The sequence below is a fragment of the Orcinus orca genome, chromosome 5, assembly GCF_937001465.1.
Source record: "Orcinus orca chromosome 5, mOrcOrc1.1, whole genome shotgun sequence".
NCBI classification, from domain to species: domain Eukaryota; kingdom Metazoa; phylum Chordata; class Mammalia; order Artiodactyla; family Delphinidae; genus Orcinus; species Orcinus orca.
Genome location: NC_064563.1, coordinates 145465840 through 145490417, shown reverse-complemented (window position 1 = coordinate 145490417; position 24578 = coordinate 145465840). Strand labels below are relative to the sequence as shown.

The following is a 24578-nucleotide window of genomic DNA, read 5'->3' as shown; positions in this document are numbered from 1 at the left end:
GTAGTTTGATAGGGATTGCATTGATATTACCCAAAGATTGCTTTGGGTAGTATAGTCATTTTCACAATGTTGATTCTTCCAATCCAAGGACATGGTATGTCTCTCCATCTGTTTGTATCATTTTTAATTTCTTTCATCAGTGTCTTATAGTTTTCTGCGTACAGGTCTTTTGTCTCCTTAGGTAGGTTTATTCCTAGGTATTGTATTCTTTTTGTTGCAGTGGTAAATGGGAGTGTTTCCTTAATTTCTCTTTGAGATTTTTCATTATTAGCGTATAAGAATGCAAGAGATTTCTGTGCATTAATTTTGTATCCTGCTACTTTACCAAATTCTTTGATTAGCACTAGTAGTTTTCTGGTAGCATCTTTAGGATCCTCTATGTATAGTATCATGTCATCTGCAAACAGTGACAGCTTTACTAGTTCTTTTCTGATTTGGATTCCTTTTATTTCTCTTTCTTCTCTGATTGCTGTGGCTAAAACTTACAAAACTGTGTTGAATAATAGCAGTGAGAGTGGGCATCCTTGTCTTGTTCCTGATTTTAGGGGAAATGGTTTCTGTTTTTTACCATTGAGAATGATGTTGGCTGTGGGTTTGTCATATATGGCCTATATTATGTTGAGGTAAGTTCCCTCTATGCCTACTCTCTGGAGAGTTTTTATCATAAATGGGTGTTGAATTTTGTCGAAAGCTTTTTCTGCATCTATTAAGATTATCATATGGTTTTTATCCTTCAGTTTGTTCATATGGTTTATCACATTGATTGATTTGCATATATTGAAGAATCCTTGCATTCCTGGAATAACCCCCACTTGATCATAATGTATGATCCTTTTAATGTGCTGTTGGATTCTGTTTGCCAGTATTTTGTTGAGGATTTTTGCATCTACGTTCATCAGTGATATTGGCCTGTAGTTTTCTTTCTTTGTGACATCTTTGTCTAGTTTTGGTATCAGGGTGATGGTGGCCTTGTAGAATGAGTTTGGGAATGTTCCTCCCTCTGCTATATTTTGGAAGAGTTTGAGAAGGATAGGTGTTAGCTCTTCTCTAAAGGTTTGATAGAATTCACCTGTGAAGCCATCTGGTCCTGGGCTTTTGTTTGTTGGAAGATTTTTAATCACAGTCTCAATTTCAGTGCTTGTGATTAGTCTGTTTATATTTTCTGTTTCTTCCTGGTTCAGTCTTAGAAGGTTGTGCTTTTCTAACAATTTGTCCATTTCTTCCAGGTTGTCCATTTTATTGGCATATAGTTGCTTGTAGTAATCCCTCATGATCCTTTGTATTTCTGCAGTGTCAGTTGTTGCTTCTCCTTTTTCTTGTCTAATTCTGTTGACTTGAGTCTTCTCCCTTTTTTTCTTGTTGAGTCTGGCTAGTGGTTTATCAATTTTGTTTATCTTCTCAAAGAACCAGCTTTTAGTTTTATTGATCTTTGCTATTGTTTCCTTCATCTCTTTTTCATTTATTTCTGATCTGATCTTTATGATTTCTTTCCTTCTGCTAACTTTGGGGTTTTTTTGTTCTTCTTTCTCTAATTGCTTTAGGTGTAAGGTTAGGTTGTTTATTTGAGATGTTTCTTACTTCTTAAGGTCGGATTTTATTGCTATAAACTTCCCTCTTAGAACTGCTTTTGCTGCATCCCATAGGTTTTGGATCATTGTGTTTTCATTGTCATTTGTTTCTAGGTATTTTTTGATTTCCTCTTTGGTTTCTTCAGTGATCTTTTGGTTATTTAGTAACATATTGTTTATCCTCCATGTGTTTGTATTTTTTACACTTTTTTTCCCTGTAACTGATATCTAGTCTCATAGCATTGTGATCAGAAAAGATACTTGATACAATTTCAATTTTCTTAAATTTACCAAGGCTTGGTTTGTGACCCAAGGTATGATCTATCCTGGAGAATGTTCCATGAGCCCTTGAGAAGAAAATGTATCCTGTTGTTTTTTGGTTGGAATGTCCTATAAATATCAATTAAGTCCATCTTGTCTAATGGGTCATTTAAAGCTTGAATTTCCTTATTTATTTTCTGTTTGGATGATCTGTCCATTGGTGAAAGTGAGGTGTTAAAGTCCCCTACAATTATTGTGTTACTGTCGATTTCCGCTTTTATGGCTGTTAGCATTTGCCTTATGTATTGAGGTGCTCCTATGTTGGGTGCATAGATATTTACAATTGTTATATCTTCTCCTTGGATTGATCCCTTGATCATTATGTAGTGTCCTTCTTTGTCTCTTGTAATAGTCTTTATTTTAAAGTCTACTTTGTCTGATATGAGAATTGCTACTCCAGGTTTCCTTTGATTTCCCTTTGCATGGAATATCTTTTTCCATCCCCTCATTTTCAGTCTGTGTGTGTCCCTAGGTCTGAAGAGGGTCTCTTGTAGGCAGCATATATACGGGTCTTGTTTTTGTATCCATTCAGCCAGTCTGTGTCTTTTGGTTGGAGCATTTAATCCATTTACATTTAAGGTAGTTATCGATATGTATGTCCCTATTACCATTTTCTCAATTGTTTTGGGTTTGTTATTGTAGATCTTTTCCTTCTCCTGTGTTTCCTGCCTAGAGAAGTTCCTGTAGCATTTGTTGTAAAGCTGGTTTGGTGGTGCTGAATTCTCTTAACTTTTGCTTGTCTGTAAAGATTTAAATTTCTCTGTCGAATCTGAAAGAGATTCTTGCTGGGTAGAGAAATCTTGGTTGTAGGTTTTTCCCTTTCATCACTTTAAATATGTCCTGCCACTCCCTTCTGGCTTGCAGAGTTTCTGCTGCAAGATCAGCTGTTAAGCTTATGGGGATTCCCTTGTATGTTATTTGTTGCTTTTCCCCTGCTGCTTTTAATATTTTTTCTTTGTATTTAATTTTTTATTGTTTCATTAGTATGTGTCTTGGTGTGTTTCTCGTTGGATTTATCCTGTGTGGTACTCCCTGTGCTTCCTGGACTGGATTGACTATTTCCTTCCCCATGTTAAGGAAGTTTTCAACTATAATCTCTTCAAATATTTTCTCAGACATTTCTTTTTGTTGTCTTCTTCTGGGACACCTGTAATTCAAATGTTGGTGTGATTAATATTGTCCCAGAGGTCTCTGAGACTGTCCTCAATTCTTTTCATTCTTTTTTCTTTATTCTGCTCTGGGGTAGTTATTTCCACTGTTTTATCTTCCAGGTCACTTATCCATTCTTCTGCATCAGTTGTTCTGCTATTGATTCCTTCCAGAGAATTTTTAATTTCATTTATTGTGCTGTTCATCATTATTTGTTAGCTTTTTAGTTCTTCGAGGTCCTTGTTAAACGTTTCTTGTATTTTCTCCAATCTGTTTCCAAGATTTTGGATTATCTTTACTGTCATTACTCTGAATTCTTTTTCAGGTAGACTGCCTAGTTCCTCTTCATTTGTTTGGTCTCGTGGGTTTTTACCTTGCTCCTTCATCTGCTGTGTGTTTCTCTGTCTTCTTGTTTTGATTAATTTACTGTGTTTGGGGTCTCCTTTTCTCAGGCTGCAGGTTTGTAGTTCCCGTTGTTTATTGGTGGGTAAGGTTGGTTCAGTGGCTTGTGTAGGCTTCCTGGTGGAGTGGACTGGTGCCTGTGTTCTGGTGGATGAGGCTGGATCTTGTCTTTCTGGTGGGCAGTGCTGTGGCCGGTGGTGTGTTTTGGGGGTGTCTGTGAACTTAGTATGACTTTAGGCAGCCTCTCTGCTAATGGGTGGGGTTGTGTTCCTGCCTTGCTAGTTGTTTGGCATTGGGCGTCCAGCCCTGGAGCTTGCTGGCCGTTGGGTGGAGCTGGGTCTTAGTGTTGAGACGGAGATCTCTGGGAGAGCTCTTGCCGATTGATATTACATGGGGCCGGGAGGTCTCTGGTGGTCCAATGTCCTGAACTCGGCTCTCCCACCTCAGAGTCTCAGGCCTGACACCGGACCGGAGCGCCAGACCCTGTCAGCCACATGGCTCAGAAGAAAAGAGAGAAAAAAAGAAAGAAAAAAAATAATAAAATAAAATAATTAAAATTTTAAAATTATTAAAATAAAAAAATTATAAAGTATTTTAAAAAAAAGAAGACAGTAACGAAACCAATAAACAAATCTGCCAATGATAACAAGAGCTAAAAACTATACTAAGATAAACATAAAAATCAGAAACAAGTCGGTCGCAGACAGCAAACCCCAAGTCTACAGTTGCTCCCAAAGTCCACTGCCTCCATTTTGGGTTGATTCGTTGTCTAGTCAGGTATTCCACAGATGCAGGTACCTCAAGTCGCTTGTGGGGATTTAATCCGCTGCTCCTGAGGCTGCACAGCTCCTTCTGTTCTTTGTTTGCACAGCTCCCGGGGTTCAGCTTTGGATTTGGCCCCGCCTCTACGTGTAGGTTGCCCTCAGGCATCTGTTCCCGCCCAGACAGGACAGGGTTCAAGCAGTGGCAGATTAGGGGACTCTGGCTCACTCAGGCCGGGGGCGGCGGGGCAGGGGGGTGGGGTGGGGAGGGAGGGGTACGGTAGTTATAATTGGAATGCGGGGCAAGCCTGCAACAGCAGAGGCCGTGGTGACTTTGCAACTGCCTGAATTTCACCGGCTTTCCGCCAGTATTCTTTTATTGTTCCAGGGTCCCATTCAGGTCCTACATGGATTGAGTTGCTGCTTTGCGTTTGTCTCCTGCAGGCTGTAACAGTTTCCCAGTGTTCCCTTGTTTCTTTGTGACCTTGACAACTCTGAGGACTATTGATTGTTATTTTGCCAAATATCCCTCAGTTTGGTGTTTTCACACAAGTGGACTGCAGTTATACAAACCACGGAAGTGATGCGCCCCTTTCAGTGTGCTGCGTCATGCGGGGTGCGTGATGGCAGTGTGGCGTACCGCTGGGGAGAAGCAGTGGCCTTCATTCCTTGGTTAAGGTGATTTCCGCCTGTTTCTCTTCTTACGTCTTAGGTCTCCTCTTATCCTTTCCTGCTATAGTTACCACATAACTTGGGGAGATACTTTGAGGTTGTACAAATCCTGTCACCCCTCATACTTCCACTCACTGATTTTGGCATCCATCTGTGTATCTAGTCTGCAGCCATTGGCTTCTGTGGAGTTTGCCTAATGATGATTTTCTGTTTCCCTCTCTCCTTCTGCGTTTATTCATTGGAATCCTACTGCAAGAAAGAGCTGCCACTTCTCCTCCATCTATATATGTAATTGATTATTTACATCAGCATGGACTCATGGGTATTTATTTTATTCCATGGGTTATAATTCAGTACCATCACTATTTATTTTGTTGCTTAAACTGTTCTTGTTTTGGCCATTAGAAGCTCTTTTGTGTTCTTCCATCGATATATATATATATACACACACACATAGCTTTTTTCTTTTCTTAGCATCTCATTTCTTGACGGTTCCACAAGGTGTCTGCTCTGAGCTCGGCTTGTATTTTCCTCTTCTCTGGCCCTGGATTCAGCCACTTTTCTAAGCAGCTCTGATTCCTTTTCCTGGAGAAGTGTTTAGAAAACAAGATCTGGGCATCAGGTGTGCTCATTACTGCTGGGGTCTCATTGCTTCTAGACCCTCTTAGTGGACAGACCTAGGAAATGTATATGTGGACGCTAACACATTCATGTGCACACAGCTCTCTGTCTGCATCTTCAAAACCACGACTATACCTACATCCTGGATTCCAGGTCAACGGCACAGAGTTCATTTTCATCTTCCCCTTTCCTTATCTTGAACTTCTTCCTCCAGAAGTGAGGTATCTGGGACTTACTCTCTGTAGCATATTTATTTGGCCAATTCTAGTTTACACATAACTTACTTTCTGAATTGCTGACCTGTACCCCCATGAGAAACACATTTACTGACTAGATTCTAGCATTTATGTGCAGCCAGGATACTGTTTTCTTCAGTTTCTCAGGTTAGATCTGTTCCCCACCCCTTCGCGTGGTCGTGTTCTTTACTTGTGGTGGAGTGAGGTTTGCCTTCTATCTGGGTTTCCTCCCATATCCAGATTTTTCAAAAATCCATCTTTCGCCAGTGATTTGGGATGCCACCTTTGTCACATACCGTGTCCACACGTGTTGTGGTCTATTCTGGACATCCTGTTCCAGCCCTACTAGTCGTCTGTATGTTCACGCTTTGAATCACAGAGGTTCTAGAGTGCGTCTTAACGTCAAGGAGAGCTAGTCTCTTGTTTTTGCTTTCTCAGTGTTTTCCTGGCAATTCCTGCCTGTTGCTTTTCCTGTGGATGTAAAATCTTGCTCTAGTCTGAGTGGGGTTGAGTCCGGAACAGGGCTGCCTTCCCAAGGACAGGGTGCAGAGATGTGGGAGTTTGTGGTTATGCCGCATGCACGCCGGGCTTCCTGAAACTCAAGGATCAAGCAGAAAGGGAAGGGGAACCTCTGGGTCCTTATTTTAATTTCATAATGTATTTCCTTCGTGAGACTGCCCCTTGACATTAACTTCCCTAGCAAAATATTTCCAGGGTTTTCATTCAGAAGCTGTCATACCTAAGAGGGCATAGATGGCATCTCCTGACGGGCAGGGGCAGGAGGTGGCATTGGGGCTGCTTAAGGCAACGTGGTGTCTTCAGGCTGGTGCAGAAGGTGCGTTGTCTCACACGCAGTCCCGGCGGCTGTAGCGACTCCCGCAAGGGGTCAGCTCCCTGCCTGGTGCTAGGCTCTGTGCTGGGTGCTGCGCTTTCAGCCACGCAGCTTGGCACACAGGGCGATGTCATCCCCAAGCCCCCGGTTAGCAGGTCACACCAAAACAAGCTCTAGCCATGGAGAATGTCAGCAGAGCAGCCCCCAAAGCACGACTTCATCACGCTTGAGAAGATTTAATAGATTTAATTCTTCCCTGATGATTTTTAGGGGTGAGATCAGTGTTGCTAAGACAGGGTGAGGTTAGAAGCATGTCAGTGACAATGTTCTGTGCCCTGTAGGTTTACTCTGGATCACTAGGAATTCTTAAGACACAGCCCCGTGATGACTTCATTCTTGTTCCTCTGCACTGCACTTGCCAGCAGAGCTTTGGTGCCTTTTTGTACCATTTTAATTCCCTACCCTTGATCTGGCCTTGTAGTTGGAACCAGCACGTCACAGCTGAGAGTCTCAGAAATCGATGAGATACGGAGGGAAGTTGTGGGTCTGAATCTCTTTTTTAGCCAGTCGATCGGAGCTCACTTGACGATGATGTACTTTCTGGAACATGTCAGGAAAAGAGTTTAAGAAGAGTTTCGTTCCGGGGTCGTATTGTAGGCATAAGTGTTCAGCTTCTCAAGAGAACTTAGTTTTAAAAGGCCAAGACTTGCTTGGCAATCCAAGCCTGATTTGTTCTTTTATAAAACATCAATCTTGTTGCCTTGTGGTCATATTCGTTACTCGCACGTCTTGCACTTGGAGATTTTAATTGCAAGAACCAAAATGGACATAGGGCGACAAGCCACAGAGGACTTTTCTGGAAGCTTACGGGGATGCACAGAGCCGAGGGCGGGGTTGAACCAGGAGATCCTGGAGGGCAGGAGCCTGGCAGCTCTGGAGGAACCCGATCCTTGGGCATGGCCACCGGCCCAAGTTCATTTCCAGCCAAGGAATCCCAAATCCCAGGGAGAAGCAGCCACAGCCTCCCACTGCACTCCCCGCCCCCGGGTCCCCCGTCACGCGCCGTTTGGGCAGTGGGAGAGGAGAAGGGGGCCGCCCACAGTAGAGTGCCAGCGCCCACGTGGAACAGGGAGAGGTGATTCTCTGAAACCGGAGAGAGTGCTTTCCCAGAAGAAGGGCAGCACAGCCCTTGAACCTGCTGTGCCTGGCCAGGTGCTGTGTTTGTACTCCAGACCCACCGTCCACCCCAGGAGCCTGGGCTTCTCCCCTTACACCGTAAACACGAACTCTCAAAATATCCTTTGCCGACTTTATTGCAACATCTTTGGGTTCGTCCCTGCGCTCCTTACTGATTTTGGCCCATTGCTGCTACTTAGAGGCATGGATTGAACCAAAGGAAGTCAGACCACATGTTCTGAGGTCTGCCGAGCTTTGCGGCAAGTACGTCATTGCCTTTAGAAAGTAGCCACCCTGCCTGGCACTGCGCCCATCTCCTCACTGTGCTTTTCCGTTCCAGGGCCCGCCACTCCTCTGCTTCCAGGAGGACCCGCTGCAGCAGCCCCTGGAGCTGGCCATGGGACAAGTGTCCAGCGTGACCCAGTCAGCCCAGGAGAAGGTGAGCCGGGCACCGTCACCTACCTTGGGCCTTTCCTCACCGCGGAAGCGAATTTAAAGTGGGGTTGGAGGGCTTCCCTGGTGGCGCAGTGGTTGAGGGTCCGCCTGCCGATGCAGGGGACGCGGGTTCGTGCCCCGGTCTGGGGAGATCCCACATGCTGTGGAGCAGCTGGGCCCGTGAACCATGGCTGCTGAGCCTGCGCGTCCGGAGCCTGTGCTCCACAACGGGAGAGGCCACAGCAGTGAGAGGCCCGCGTACCGCAAAAAAATAAATAAATAAAAATAAAGTGGGGTTGGGTAACTGAGTCACGTTGCTGTGCAGCAGAGATTGACACAGCATTGTAAATCAGCTAGACTTCAACTTAAAAAAGAAAAAAGGCTGGGGTGGGGGAATTTATCCTGTCTTAGAATTATTGAAAACGCCAGACACCTTACATCAAAAAAATAAATCTGACCCATCAACTTGATGACTAGATAAATAAAATACGGCCTCTCCACGTGATGGAGTGTTATTTGGCCTCCTAAAGGAATGCAGCTCTGACACGTGTTCCCACGTGGAGGAGCCTTGAAGACACTCCACTAAGTGAGAGAAGCCAGACATGAAAGGACACATAAGATTCCACTTATATGAAATATTCAGAGTAGATAAATCAGTAGAGACAGAAAGTAGATTAGTGGTGTCCAGGGGCTGGGGCCGGGTAATGCTTGCGGGGACGTGAACATTGACTGCTCAGGTGAACGGGGACAGGGTTTTGGGGGGTGACGAAAATGTTCTAAACTGGTGATATTTGTACAATGCTGTGAAATATATTTAAAAACCATTTAATTGTATAGTTTAAATGGGTGAATTATCTCTCTCTCTATATATATATATAGTTATATAAATAATATGTGAATAATTTCCGTAACACAATATATAGATTTGAGTCATTTAGATATTATATAGAGTTTATTTTATAGCTGCTAAGAGCTCACATGCTGAAGTTACTTATTAGACTGGTCAAATACCATAAATAATTGTAAGTTCTTTTTTTTTTTTTTAACAAAAGGTATCTGTAGAAGTGCTGAGAAACTCTTAGGTACAAGGCTTACCCTTGTATCTCTGTATATTTTATTATCAAATTAAATGCATATCATTTAGCAGACAGCAAGGAGGGGACACCTGGGTGGCCCCCCGGCCCAGAAGGAGCTCCCATGTAGCCCCCTGGAACCCCACCTCTTGTGTATGTCCTCCCTGGCTCAGCTAGAGCATTGTTGGGGCATTTCAAACGTTTATTGTTCTGTGTGCACAATTTCACAAGAAGCTTTCTCCTAATAGAACGTGACAGTTTGGAGGTTCATCCAGGTTGATTTGTGTCGCTCTAGTTCATTAGCTGGAACTACAGTTCAGGATTCTGGGTGGACCAGGGCTGCTTTTTCCACCTTCCACTGATGGATAATTAGGTAGTTTTCTCTTTTTCTCAAGTACAGCAGAGCTGCCGTGGACTGTCTCCTGAGTCCTAAGGCACAAGAACGGGAGTATCTCCAGGGTGGGAGTGGCATTCCTAGGTTGTAGGACGCTTCAGCTCCACCATGGATTCCAGAATTGGTCGCCCAGGGGCTGGCCCAGCTACCTCTGCCGGGGCAGCGCAGGGAAGCTCTCTTTCCCCACCCTTGGCCGATACGGGGGTCACAGAGTTCCATAACCCCTGCAACAAGCATGGAGAAGTCTCTGGAAGATATTGGGAGGAAACTGGTGGCCACAAGGCAGGATGCTGACACCGGCACAGCCCGTAACAGCTGGAAGGGACCTTGCGAGCAGATGCTCCAGTGCCTAAGTTTCAAAGGCTGGGGGACTGAGGGAAAGATTGCTGCTGGCCTCACCTACCCAAGGCCCCTGCTTGGGAAGTGCCCCTGTGCAGTGAGTGCCCTATTATTACAGATAGACCCCAGGTCCCTTTGTGGTGCACAGTTTCTGTTTGCTGATTTCTGACACTGTCAGCGTTAAGAGAGGGACAGATCTCAGGGGCTGGCCTGGAGGTGCCAGGAGGGAGCAGAGATTGGAAATAGCAATAGACTATTTTTAAAGGTCTTGATATATAGTGCCGGAAAAGCATCCCTTGGAAAGTGGACAGTTAAACTGTGTTTGTTTTAATACCATTACAGAAATTGTGCATACCCGTCAAAAAGTTAAAAACAATATATAGAAGTGCGTAAGCTTTGTTTTAAGTCTGCCCCCTTCCTCTCTGCTCTCAGCCTTCCTTCCTCTGCTCCCCCCGGATAGGACCATGGACGGCTGTCCACGCTATCTTCTAGGAAGCTTTTTACCCAGTAAACTACTGGGAAAGTGCACACGATCTTGTGTTCTTTTACAAGTTTCTTCGTAGTTCTTGACTCCTGTGTTTTTTTGACCAGGGACCGATTTTGTGGAAGACAACTTTTCCACGGATGGGGGTGGGAAGCAGTGGAGGGGAGATGGTTCAGGCAGGAATGTGAGCGATGGGGAACGGCCGATGAAGCTTCGCTCGCTCGCCCACCCCTCATCTCCTGCTGTGGGTTCCTGTTAGGCCACAGACCGGCCCCTGCGTTAAGCGAAGGACAGGCGTTGTCCCAGGAGCTCGTGCTCTAGGACTGCCTGTCGGGCAGGACACTATGACGGTGTCTTCCTCCTTTTAGGATCTAAACACCCGCCATGGGTTCCAAACTTAGGTTGAATCCTGTGCCAGCAACGTCACGTGCTCTCTCTGCTCTGTGTAATTCTTGAGAAGGGAAGAACCGTAGCAGAGTCTGAGGACTCCGAAGGTGTCCAAGGAATGCAGACAGGAGATTCAATGACATCGCCCTCCCCTTTCCACGCTCCCTCCGGAATGTCAGGGTCTGTGTTTCTCACCCCTCTGACTCAGTCCTGACAAGGGACGTGTGGATGACGTTTGAGGTAATGAAAGGGATGACTCTGGGGTCTGGTGTCTAGTCACGTCTTCGATCAAGTCGATGAGGATGGGGTTCTGGTCTCCCTCTGTGAGCATCTTCCCAGCTTGGGTTTGGTCTTGAGTCTCCCGGCACGACCCTCACAGAACAGAACCGGGTCTCCCCTGCCTTCCAGTTGCCATGTGCTCGGACTTTTTCCTGCAGCCCCCGAAGACCCCCGTGTGCCAGAGCAGCTCCCTTTGCAAGTACCTGGCTCCTCGGCAAGCCCCCCGCCCCCCGTCCTGCACAGAGAGTGGGGTCTTGCATAGCTTAGAGCATCTGAGTCACCCTGCAGGACCCGTGGGAGACGCACAGTCCACACCCTGCAGCTGTGGCTGAACTGGGGGCTTCTGAGCAGTTTACTCATGACTCTTCTGACACCAACTGTGTGCGATTTTTCTTGCACGCAACAAGCAGTCCTCCAGTTCTCAGGACGCCAACAGGGTGTCCTGCAATTCAACTCGCCTCTGGCACTAACACAGCACAGACCCTACAGGTTAAGGGCTCAGCCCAAGACTGCCCCTCCCTTGAGACGCCAACCCCAAGTCTGGGCCTCCTGTACCCACCAACTGGCTATAAAGCGGCAGGTTCCCACAACCCCTTCCAAATGCTTGATCGTTTGCTAGAACAGCTCACAGAACTCGGGAAAGCACTTTACTTACTATTATCAGTGTCTAATAAAGGACGTGGCTCAGGAACGGCCAAATGGCAGGTACCTGGGACAGGGAAGGGAGAAGGGGTGGGGAGCTTCCACACTCTCCACGTGTGCCGCCCTCCCAGGACCAGAAGCTCTCCGAACCCCATTGTTTAGGGGTTTTCTGGAGGTTCCATTACGGAGGCATGGCTGATTAAATCACAGGCATGGGTGTGTTCCCTCTCTAGTTGCCATCCCCTCCCCTGAAGTCCAGGTGGCAAAGCTGCTACCCTCTAACCACGCATTGGTCTTTCTGGCCCCCAGTCTCCATCCTGATGTTATCTAGCTCCCCCCCACCCCGCCCCGCAACCACCAGTCATCTCCTTAGTATACAAAAGACATTCGAGATTCCTCGGGCTTTAGGAGCTGTGTGCCAGGAACTGAGGACAAAGACGAGATATTTATCCCAAGAGGCAAGCCGTGCCGGGGCAGGGGCATTTTTCCGAAGGAGTTCTCCCCGTGCAGGGCAGGACGCCCGTGCTCGTGTGGACGGGCATCCTTTCAGGTGGCGACTGGAGGCACCCCTGGGTCTCCAGGGCTCATGGTCTGCAGACACACGCTCAGCTTAGCCGGGTGGCAGACCCAGCAAGGGCTCGGTACCAAGAGGCATTCTCGGTGGGACACTTCTTGCGGAGGAGAGCATTGCCCTTCACCTTCTCTCCGGGGCTCTCTGTGTCCTCCCTTCCAGTCTCAACACGCCCCCAGTCCCTTTCTCTCTCTCAGACTGTAATTGCGCTCTTACACAAGAGTGTAAGCTATGTTCTCTTTCCTCATGTCCTAGGAGAGGTTTGCTCCAGAATGTTTGACCCAGAAGGAGCAGACTTAATTTTCCAAGTGGCCTGAGAGCAGCTCTTCCTTCTTGGGGTGCAGCTGTAACCGCTCCAGGGCAAATGCGTGGGTTCGGAAGCTTTGTGAAGGCGTGAGGTCTACAAGGGCAGCGTGGGAGCTCTCCAAACGTGAAGCAGGGTTAGGAGTGTTGTGCTGGGACAGGCACTCGCTGCAAAGGCCACACATGTACTTAGCAAGCGTGGCGAGTGTCCCTGTGAACAGGATGTATATGTGGACGGCTTGCCAGGCAAAGCAGGGGTCGCCTGCTGCTGGGGGACTGCAGTGACGCTGGCCTTCTCGGTGTGAGGCCCTCACTGAGCCACAGGCTTTGTGTCTGTAGAGGATGAATCCCTCCCTGGCCCCGGCCTGTGCAGCACCTGCAGGGCCCCTGCCACGTGGTAGCTCTGATGCCGTCGGGCAATAAGGGCCGTGTCCGTCCTCATTAGTGCCCACAGCCCTTCTCTGCCCAAGGAAGCATTGTGCCCATTGTACGGAGGAGGAAACTGAGGCCAAGAGAGGCTGGGGCACTCGGGCAAGGGAACTAAGAGCTGCTGAATAACAGAGGCTGGAACTGAACCCACGTCGGCCTCCAGAAACCAGCCCCAGCCGCCATACACCATAAACAGCCCTGTTACTATTATTCTTTACATGTTTATCATTATCATTTCACTTAAGCTCCCACCCACCCCCACCAGGAAAGAGACGGTGAAAATGGGAAAAAAGGAACTGAAAGGCACTAACCAACCCTTGCTTCCGTAAAACCATAGCAACAAACAGACGTCGGGCAACTGCATGGAATTTCCCCCGGAATCTCATTCCACAGTGTCTGTCGGGGAACCCCACAGCCGTCACTGGGATGAATTGTATATTGTGAGCACATGGGTTTTTTCTACCTAAGGCTGTTATACATTCATATACTAAAATATACCCTGGGAGCTTCTGGGCACCCCTGTGCTCTTTCCAGACCTTGGTGGACCCCTTACTTTGCAAGGGTAGAGCACGCAAAGTTGTAGTTGCAAATAGGAAATTTGGTTGACTCTCTTTTGACTTTGCATGTCTTGAAATTCCAGGTACGACGTTAGCCTGGTATTTATGCTAAAATACTAACCGGTTGTGAAATTGTTTTGAAGCCAGGTCTTTCCAAGGGCAGGTGCAAAGTTTCTCATTGGAGGCCCCGCCCTTTGAGATGCGAATGGGAGCAGTGTCTCTGGGAGGGCCACCTGTTTGTTTGGATAAAGGCATGTGGAATTCCGGGCTGAGTCAGCCCTCAGGTACTTGGCCTGGTGAAGACCAGGTAAAAGGACCCCCGGGTAAGCTGGGCTTTTGTTTGCGAGTTGGAACACATCAAGCAGCAGCGGCATTATGTGGAGGTGTGACCAAGTGCCTTCCTTTTAAAGGAAGTGTCCTGTATATGTCTTTTAATGCATAGAGTCCACGGAGGAGCACAGCACATTCTTGGATTCTTAGGCCAAGGAATGCTCCCATTAAACCACATGATGTAGTAACAATACCTTCTGGTCGTGTACTATTACGGAAAAGCCTCGTTGTTCTTTTTAAAGTATCCCAACAAGAGAAGGGATGGAGGGTGTAGTTGGGGGTGGGGTATCAGAGCCCGTGTGGTCCAAGGCACACCCCTCGAGGGGATGAAATAGAGCATGTACCCAGCATTCCTTGGGGTTGGCTGCCATCTTGTTTCCAGCATTTTTCACCTGGGTCCACTGGGAGAGTCCTTCTAGAAATACACCTTCACTCAGGTGTTGTGAACAAGCGGGCAAGTAGGGTTAACTTTATAGATGTTCTGAGAATAGTCAGCTCTGACGCAGTTTACTTTTTAAATTGAGTCTGTTCCAGAGTAGAAGTAATATTTTCTATCAGGCTCGTGCCATCATAAAGAATACTTACAGGGCCAAGACTGGGTTGCAGAGTTGGGGAAGAAATCTGACTGGGAACTCTGAAGGGTTAGCGAAGGGTCTTTACTTCCATTTTTATTTTGGAGTTCTTTCCCACACGATGTCATATAGCGTGATTGAAGTGAAATATATTGGGTGACATAAACCTTTTAGGTCCTTTTTCTCAGCTGTATTCCTGATTCTTTTGGAGACAAAAGTAATTAAACTATTTCCGGTTCTCTAGAGTGTTCTCAGAGGAGGAGCTGAGGCAATCATACAAGAGGCTTAATTGAAAAGGAAAGTGGAAAAGTGTGGTGAGATTGACAGATATCTGAGGACTTTCTTGTTGGCAGGCAATAGCAAAACCTGGGACTACCTAGGCCTGGAATTCTTTAGGCCCCTGTCTAAACAAAGGAATATAGTTTGAAGATAAGACCGATTTGCATAGGTATGTGACTGAGTTTAAGGTCTGGAGGCTAGAGAGAAAAAAAAAACCCTTGACTGATGGCCTCCCTGCCGTTATAACGAAACGTGCCCACTTTCACCGGCTGCCTCCCCTCTTGACCCTTGGGGGTGTACCAGGGACCCTGACCCTTCACCTGTCAGTGCAGCTGCTCCTTGGGCTAAAGACTTGCACCTTTGAAACCCTCCCCATGTGGAGCCCACCCCCCATGAAAGGCTCTTGTATGTAGAGAGGAGGGAGGAAGGGGATTTATATGAATACACGGTTCAGCCTTCTGTTGTGTGATTTTTTTTCTTTTTTTTTTTTTTTTTTGCGGTACGCGGGCCTCTCACTGCTGTGGCCTCTCCCGTTGCGGAGCACAGGCTCCGTATGCGCAGGCCCAGCGGCCATGGCTCACGGGCCCAGCCACTCCGCGGCATGTGGGATCTTCCCGGACCGGGGCACGAACCCGCGTCCCCTGCATCGGCAGGCGGACTCTCAACCACTGCACCGCCAGGGAAGCCCCTGTTGTGTGACTTTTGAAATGGTTTGTGTAATCGAGGATCTCTTTGCTTGCTTTGGGAAAAGAATCTCAAGAATAAAGCAGGTGGATTTGTGGCTGGCTGCTCTCAAGGGAGCTCGCTTCTGTGCGTCCAGATCTTGGCTTTGTGGAGTCCTGCTTCAGGGCCTCCACCACGGAAGCTAGATATTGCTTCAGTTTAACTTTAAAAATCCAGTACCGATATCAGACTGCTTCGGGGGGAGGCCCACACAGGAAAGGTTTGACAGCCATATTTAAACAGCTCTGTATCATTGGGTTGCCCCAAGGAGCTGACCTGTAAACTTCAGAAGGGAGCCCATGAACATGACTGTGTTTGGGCAGGGAGACTCTAGGGTCAAGACCAGGGTCTCTACCCGCTCGTCCATATGTAGGTAGAAGTCAACCCTGGACACTCTGGCACTAGCTGGAAGGGTCTGCTTGACCTGGCATCAGGTGACTCTGCCTTCTGCTGTTCCAAGAGGGGACCCCTTGGGGGTGCGGACGGCCTCGCCGCTGTTTGCCTGGGTGAGAGAATTTAATCCCCGTTGTGGATGACACCTTAATGCACTAAAAGAAGATTACTTATTTTTAAAGCCTGCTTTCCATTTTGTTCTCATCCATTTGGCAAATGGGACATTATTACTCTCAGAGAGGCAGGGGCAGAGCCTGGCCCTGGACCCGGATTTGGCCTAATGGTCATATCCCTCCAGCTGAACCCCTAGGAACACTGGTGGCATTTTGTTTGGCCGTATCAAAACTGATCAGATTGTTGATGTGATTCGTTTTTCCAGCTGAATATACTAAAGAGAGGCCAAGAAATGGTCGGTTTATATGACAGGTGTTATTTAGAGGGTCAGAAAGCCATAGGGCCAGGGAAGACCCTCCAGGGGGGCCTCTGTGAAAGGGCGTTCAGACCCTTCGATGTCCCATTTTTAGTGACTCCACTTACTTTCCTGATGTGACTTGAATGGTAATTGTGACCTTTGGAGGCTTGCATTCTAGAAGTTTTAAAGTCTTTTAAAATCTTTGTTGGACTATTTGTTTATTTGCTTTTAACCAGGTGCTTGGGCTATCTGTGTATCGGGAATGGAGCAGTGGGGTAGCTTTTCGTAGAACTGGGTACAAAGGGAAACCAAACTCTTTCTTGAGTCAGGGCGCTAAGGAAGCTGTCAGTGTTCTCGGTAACATTCTAATTCGCTTAGTGTAGACGTTTCCAAAGAAGAAGTCAACCAGTCACCGTCTGGTTTTTAATTTTAAGCAGTGAGACAAAGTACAGAGAGTCGTGTCACTTGTGTGTATAACTCATCCGACATCAAAATCCATTCCTTCTGGGACGTCCCTGGCGGTCCAGTGGTTAAGACTCCACGCTCCCAATGCAGGGGGCCCAGGTTCTATCTCTGGTCGGGGAACTGAGATCCCGCATGCCACGTGGCTCTGCCAAAAACAAGTTCCTTCTAGAAGGGTTGTTTATAGAGCATTTATTTTTAAAATGAATACATGACATTTCTTATACAAACTTTTTTTGTGCCACCCTTTGATGAGCTCTGGAGATGCAATAACATGATGAAGATGTAGAAATAACCCACATAAATCAGTCCTCTGAGAGGGACTTGACAAGAACGGATGAAAATAAGGGTGGTGCGGTTTTCTGCCAGTATTTGGAAAAGGCAAGATTTCCTTTTTCTAACCCTGCTCTGTCAAGAGCATTTATAGTGGACACTGGAAATGGGCCCCTTGCAGGCAGCCTGGTATGGTACAGCTCAGGTTCTTGTTGGAGGGGCGGTGGGCCCCGAGCGGAGTGGGTTAGCCAGGGATCAGCAGGGGGACATGTTTTTAGTCTGAACTTTGTGAAATAGCAGTTATCCTGACAAAGTAAATGTTTTGACAGTCTTCCTGCTTGGTATTTTAGGTTCTAAATCCACCAGAGAATTAAAAGAATTTTTCCTTCCTTCCCAAGTGACACCATCCAATATGGGGTCAGCAGTTCCCTGGGGAACGTGGAATCCATCCCGCCGTACCCTCAGCCTCTGCCAACCCGGCTCTGGCCGGACGCACGGGCCGCCTACTGGACCCCCTCCATCCTCTCCCACTGCCCTTCCTCCCTCTGCCTTTGCACACCTGGCACCTGGCCTTCTGGTCCTCCCACACTGGGCTTGCTTGGCATCTTTGCCAGGAGGGTGGCCGACCCCTCGTTCTGGAAGGTCTGCTCCAGTAGGGGGACTCTGTGACAGAAACGCTATACTTCTCTGTGCGGTAGCAGCATTCACACTCATCCCTCTAAAATGCTTTGAGATTTATGTCAGGAATATGGTCAGGTTTATTCCTGATGTAATTATTTTGTCTCATAGGTCTTTAAATGAGCTCATTTTACAACTTTTTTTTTTTTGCGGTACGCGGTCCTCTCACTGCTGTGGCCTCTCCCGTTGCGGAGCACAGGCTCCGGACGCGCAGGCTCAGCGGCCATGGCTCACGGGCCCAGCCGCTCCGCGGCATGTGGGATCTTCCCTGACCGGGGCACGAACCCGTGTCCCCTGCATCGGCAGGTGGACTCTCAACCACTGCGCCACCAGGGAAGCCCTGAGCTCATTTTATAATTCTATTTTTGTTAAGGCTATATCATTTTGTAACTGTTTAATATTTCATTCGTTCTTTGAATTATCCCTGCATCTTTGAAAACCACAATAGGTTAAAATTTATTAAAATAGAAACAATTTCTTGCGTTCTCGGTACGTTTTTAATTTTTTCCTTGTAACATCCATAAGACGTTTTCTTTTTAAGGCCCATTTTTAGTGAGAGACGGTGGCTAATGGCGTTCACTCCATGTGAATGTGGAACTGTCTGGGCAATTTAAAATCGGCTGCGTGGAGAAATAGAGCGAAGCCATGTTTAAAGAAAAAGATCTTTATGAGTGGAAAGATCCTAGCTAGCTTTGGGCAAGCCAGAGTTAGCTCCCAGGAATCCACCAGGAAGAAGAGATCTGAAATATTGTTTCTAGTTTTCAAATGACTGCATAGTAGAAAAGGTGTGAATCTGGGTATTCATCCATATTTGAAACTCTGAATTCTTGTCCTTGCTGATTTATAGAGTCCAGATTATTTTGTACAGTGAAATGAAGATGGGTAAGGTGCAAGCTCTCCTCTCTCTTGCGTAAAGTTCCGTTGTTTTATGGCCCCTTCTCTAGGTGGTGTTTTGTCATGTCGTGGGCGAGACCATCCAGTTCCTGGTCAGCGTGGGGCTACCCTCGTCCGAGGACACGGGGCGCCCGCTCTACAGTGTGCGGCTCTCCCCGCTTCATCTACAGGTAAAGTTGGGGAGACTGAGCGAGTCCTAGGAAAACAGTTCTCATAAACCTGCAGGGTGAGAGGGGTGCAATCAGACGTGCATGCTCCTGTTTTCATTAATTACTGTTCATTTCATAAGTTTCGAACTGTCACCTTCCATATTGTCTCCGTAGGAAATAAAGTGTGTGTGAAATAGGTGTATGTATACACACACACACACATATATACACACATAGATATATACACAGACACATATATATACACGCACACATATGTACACGTATATATAACGAATTCAGAGTTTCCCAACCATCCAGTACGGGAGATATGGTATTTTTCAAGGCACTGAAGCATATCAAGGGTGTGTCGACTGTTAGATTAAGGAAAATGTCATCTGAGAGAAGGCAGGTGGTTCTATTTCAGGATCAAGTACTAGACCTCAGAAGTCTCCTGCAGCTTGGAAAACAGCTTGGGGCTGGACTTGGCATTCCTCCTTTTAGTGTTCGAAAAAGTCAGCTTTAAAAGACCCCTTATTATTTTTATATGTTAAAGGATGAGTATTACCATTATTTTTTGGATAATAGACATTGTTATAATAATTATATTAGACTTACATAATTATAACTTTTATGATTGATACATTTATATATTGTATATGTAACATTAATAATTATACATAAAGCAATTATAAGTAGAGACATATGTAATATTATAATAGACCTATTAGTGAAACTTTTGGATGCCTAAACCATCAGATAGCTGTGCATGTCACACACACAGAAGCAGGAGTTCACTGAAGCTCTTGTGTAGCCGGTGTGTAAAAATTGTGAATTTCTGAGTCTGCGTCGGGGGTCTCTGCTGATTCAGGCCGTTCCCTCTCCTCTGTCCTTGTGCTTGACTGCTAATTTGGGGGACGAGCGCAAATCATTCAGGGTTCTCAACCACAGGGGAAGATTATATTCCATTTGCTTTGCTTAAAAGACATGGTTTGGAACAACCAGAGCAAGCACAAAAATTTCTGGCTCCCTAAATGGCTTTTCTCTGAAACCCAGCCTCCCCAGCCCTACCCTGGTAACATTCCCTTTCCGAGAGTCGAAGAGGTTAAGTTGACCTCGTGGACTTGTCAGATGTTAAAGCCCTGCTGCTCCCCCCACTTAGTTTTTTGGACAGTGTGATCAGAAGATTATTTTAAAGTCTGGGACACACGTACCCAGCATGACACGTGTTTCAGGATGGGGTGAGTCCAGCAAGGACCACAAACATTCACTGAGGAAACATAGTTTCTGAGATACTGTTTATGTGCCCTTTTCGGCAGCTCAGATACAGGTAACACAATTGTATCTTTGATCTCTTACCATAGTTTAAAAGCAGCCTGTGGATTACCTCTCAGAGCAGGGGCAGCTGCTAGAGGTTGGTGAATTATTAATGCTCATGGCAGGAGGCATCCCGTCCTCCGCTGTTCTTCAGATAAAAGATGCATAGAGACGAGTGGCTAACCCCTCTCCCCGACCTGGTGGGAGCGACTCGGGGACTGTGGCAATGAAATTAAAGTGCACTTTTTTTTTTTTTTTTTTTTTTTTTGCGGTACACGGGCCTCTCACTGTTGTGGCCTCTCCCGTTGGGGAGCACAGGCTCTGGACGCGCAGGCTCAGCAGCCATGGCTCACGGGCCCAGCCGCTCCGTGGTATGTGGGATCTTCCCGGACCGGGGCACGAACCCGTGTCCCCTGCGTCGGCAGGCGGACTCCCAACCACTGCGCCACCAGGGAAGCCCTAAAGTGCACTTTTGCGAGAGTCACCCAGAATTATAGGGCAAGGGAAGCATCATTTCTCTTACCTCATGCTAGTTGCTAGTGTGAGGGAGAGTACTGAGTACTAAGAAAACAAGTCTAAAGCCCTTCTCTCCTTCCCTTTCCCTGGGTGGTGGGGCAGAGGCGTGGAGGTGGGAAGGGTCAAGATTTTGGCTTTCGAATGAGTCTCCAGCTGAAGGAGGAGGATGGCGTATTAGTTTGCTCTAGCTGCTGAAACAAGTCACCATAATCTCAGCTGAAAACAGCACACGTTTATCATGTCACCATTCTGGAGGTCTGATGTCCAACACAGGCTAAAATCCTGGTGTTGGTGGGCTGCCTTCCTTTCTGGAAGCTCTTGGGGGAGAATCTGTTTCCTTGCTCACCCGTCATCAGCAGGATTCCGCTGCTTATGGTTGCAGGACTGCGGGTCGAATTCCTTGCTGGCTGTCAGCTAAGGGCAAGGTCCCAGGTTCGAGAGGCAACCTCATTCCTGGGTTCCTGGCATCCTTCTCTGTCTTCCAGTCACAAATCCCTGGCATGCTCGTCTGTCTTCCTCTTCCACTTTTAAGGGCTCCTGTGCTTCCCCAGGGATCACTGGGTTAATTCAGGGTTGTCACCACACCCCAAGGTCCTTACCCTAATCACACCTGTAGGTTCCAAGGATTGGGGTGCGGACATCTTTGGGGGGGCAGGCGTTATTCTCCCACAACAGATGGGTAGGGCCGGAAGGGGCATCGGGAGAGCTCAGAGTCCAAGTGGAGGTGGTGTAGTGGCCCCGGCAAGAGAGGGTAAGAATGCTGACGGCTCTGTACACAAGCCTCGGGGGCTGTGTCAGCATGTGGGGCTGGACAAGGCGTCCGGCTCCCTTCTTTTTGTCCCTCCGGCTCCATTATGCCTTGGTGGTGCTCTCAGAAGAGAGCTGCAAGGCAGAGGGCTGGCCATCGAGAGGCTGCAGGGTTTCCATGGCACCTGGCCTTTAGCCCCGACCCTAACGTTCCTCTCCAAGTGACAGGCTGGGGCAGAGGAAGGCGCCGGGGAGGGCGGGGTGGGCTACACAACAGGGAAAGGGAGGTCAGGGGATTTGGGACCCTCCTTTCCATTTTGAAAGCACACCATATGCCAAGGAGGCGATAAATAACGGTCTAAGAAAACAAATGAACACACAGACACATTTTGAGGCTCCAGTGAAGAGAGCAGTCCTCCAATAATCTTTTTTCTTTTCCTTAATAGCTGGAGCTCCACATGAAGGAGAAGAGAGAAGACATTCAGGTCAAGTGGTCCTTCATCAGCGCGCCAGAGATGGCCATTACGATCCGGCCCAAAGCGCCGGGGGAGGTCAGTCCGTGAGTGTTTGTGATTCCTGCCTCGTGTACGCGCAAACATCGCACATTATGACCACCTGCCCTGGGAGATGGGGCCTCTGATTAATGCGTGTCTGATGTGTGATCCCGGGGAATGCACAGGGCAGTGATGGGGCAGCGTTGGTGGGCGGGGTGGGGGGCAGGGGAGGTGGGGAGGGCCTTCCGTGGATTTAATGCCAGCTCTCACCTGGGCTGCACCTGCAATCACCTGGCAGCTTTTAAAAATCCTGAAGCCTGCCCTGTCCCCCAGGCTTTTAAAAATCCTGAAGCCTGCCCTGTCCCCCAGGCAGGTCTAATTGGACCGGGGATTTTTTAAAGCACTTGTGTGCAGTGGTTGAAAACCATGGCAGTGATGGAACCTAGGCTTTCCTCACCGCTCTATCACACCTGACCCTCAGATGCTTTCCTTCACTGTGAGGGCGCTCGACTCACCTACAGCTCAGCCTGAGTCCAAAGCCTGGCTTCCAAGGCCACCACCTCCTTTCTCCCCACAGCTTTTGCATAGCTGTGTCTCAAGTCTGAAGGTGATCTCCCCGCTTCCTGTGGTCCTGGGGGTGCGAGGAAGTGAATTTGGGAGAAGGAGGGGCCTGCCGAGTCACATGGGTGCTGTCGCTTTCAGTTGCTGGAAAGATCATGCAAAATGTAATAATTTGTCCATAAATAGTATAACTGTTTGTGCCTTGATATAGGTGTAGGCAGTTTGTTTTTAAGACTAAGAAGTTTGAACGGTAATTCTTTTCCCTTGCATACATCAGAAGTGGAATCGTTGGCCTGACCGTTTAGTTGTACAAAGTTCGCGTGTTAAGTGTTTCCCTAGTCACTGCTTTATTTTCTTTTTCTCCTTCCCGCCCACGTTTGCATCTGCTTTCCCCCACCTGGCACTGCTTTTTCAGGCCTACAGTACACACAGAACGGTTCTGTAAGCGGCTCCCCTGCCACCTCTGACATCAGACTTCCTAAGTTCAAGATTGCTCTGCTGGTCTTCATAGCAGAGTGTATCCCGCCGAGGGGGTACTGAGTTCTGTGTTCCAAAACTACTCAAATTAAGTGTTTTCCTCTGTGTGGTTATGGTACCAACCGGATGTGAGTTCATGTAAGCAGATGTCAGCATTTGCTTCTGTTAGTACCGTTTCAGGTTTTGTCCCCCATCTTTGTTGATTTACGTAGTTTTTGAACGTGCAGAATATTAACACAGTTCAAAAGTCAAAATTACATGAACTGTTGTTCATGAACTCCACCCCATCCATGCCCTGCTCTCTGCTCACTTGTTTCTTTCGTTTTCGTTTACCCATCCTAGGTTTCTTTTTGCAAAACGGACCTTATTCCCCCATTCTCACCCACTCAGTGGCATGCTGTGCGCACTCTTCACACCTTGCTCCCCACAAGGCCCTGTACGTTTCTCTGCCAACCATGGGCTCCCCATATTAACGAGAAGCGTGACTTTCCCAATGAAGTAATCCTGTGGGATTAAACAGCCCCTTGGAGCTGGGTCCTGTGGACTTAGTAGCCCCTTGGAGCTGGGTCCTGTGGACTTAGTAACCCCTTGGACCCCTGGTAGTTGAGATGGCATGGGGGCAGGGGGACAGCTATAAAGGAAGGTCGCCAAGTCAGCTGCTCTGTGGATCTAAAATGTGATGGTCTCTGAGCACCCCAGGACCCATCTTTCCCCCTTGGTTTCCTCCTCTGTCAAGTGAGGAGAAATGTGCGGGTTAAAAAAGGTAGAAATAGATAAACCAAGTGCAGTACATCCATAAATGGACTATTATTCAGTCGTTAAAAAGATTGGAGTACTCATATGTGCTAGATTAGGAGTGAACCTTGAAAACATTGTGCTCAGTAACAGAAGCCAGACATAAATGACCATGTCACATGATCCCATTTCTATGAAATACCCAGAATACACAAATCCATGAAGATGCAAAGCAGATTAGTGGCTGTCAGGGGCTGTCGTGGGGAGGATTGGGGAGTGACTGCTAATGAGTAAAGGGTTTACTTTGGAGGTGATGGAAATATTTTGGAACTAGATAGAGGTGATAGTTTTACAACACCGTGTATGTATGTACTAAACATCACTGAAATGCATACCTTAAAATGGTTACATTTATGTTATGTGAATTCACCTCAGTTTAAAAATAAGGGTATCAAGAACCTATTGCAATAAGAGAAAGATGATGGCGGAGCGGTTCTCAGTGCAGACCCTGGAGCTTAACTCTCAGCTCTGCCACTTATGAGCTGCGAGACCCCACACACGCTAATTAATTTCTCTGTGCCTCAGTTTCCTCATCTGTAAAATGGGGATGATGATTTTCAACGTGGTTGTGGGGATTAAACTAGTTAATATGTGTAAGTGCGTAGCATCGGGCCTGACACATCCTAAGAGTGACATAAGTGTGAGCCATTTTGATTATTATTAGTTTAGAGTTCCTGGCAGAGAGTAGATTTTCAGTAAATGGCAGATTTGGCCTAAGTTTGCTGTAACAAGGCCTGGCCAGCTGGTTGTCCTTGGGACACCACAGACCAATTTCTGAAATCACTTCCAGCCCCGCAAGTTGGAAGATTTTTCAATAGGTCTGTGGTCCTGGTGGAAATCAAGTCCTGCCAGTGTCCATCCCCCTGCGCAGGGGGTGC

General features: G+C 47.3%; 1 protein-coding gene across 4 annotated transcripts in view; it reads left to right on the top strand.

Annotated features, from left to right (window-relative positions):
- Positions 1-24578, top strand: part of C2CD2 (C2 calcium dependent domain containing 2) — a 63332-nt gene that overhangs the window by 7575 nt on the left and 31179 nt on the right. For all 4 annotated transcript variants that reach the window (XM_049710292.1, XM_033418358.2, XM_004264579.3 and 1 more), the window contains exons 2-4: positions 8079-8177; positions 18698-18817; positions 21820-21924. In XM_049710292.1, the coding sequence (XP_049566249.1) occupies positions 8079-8177; positions 18698-18817; positions 21820-21924 (324 nt within the window). The remainder of the gene's footprint in view (positions 1-8078; positions 8178-18697; positions 18818-21819; positions 21925-24578) is intronic.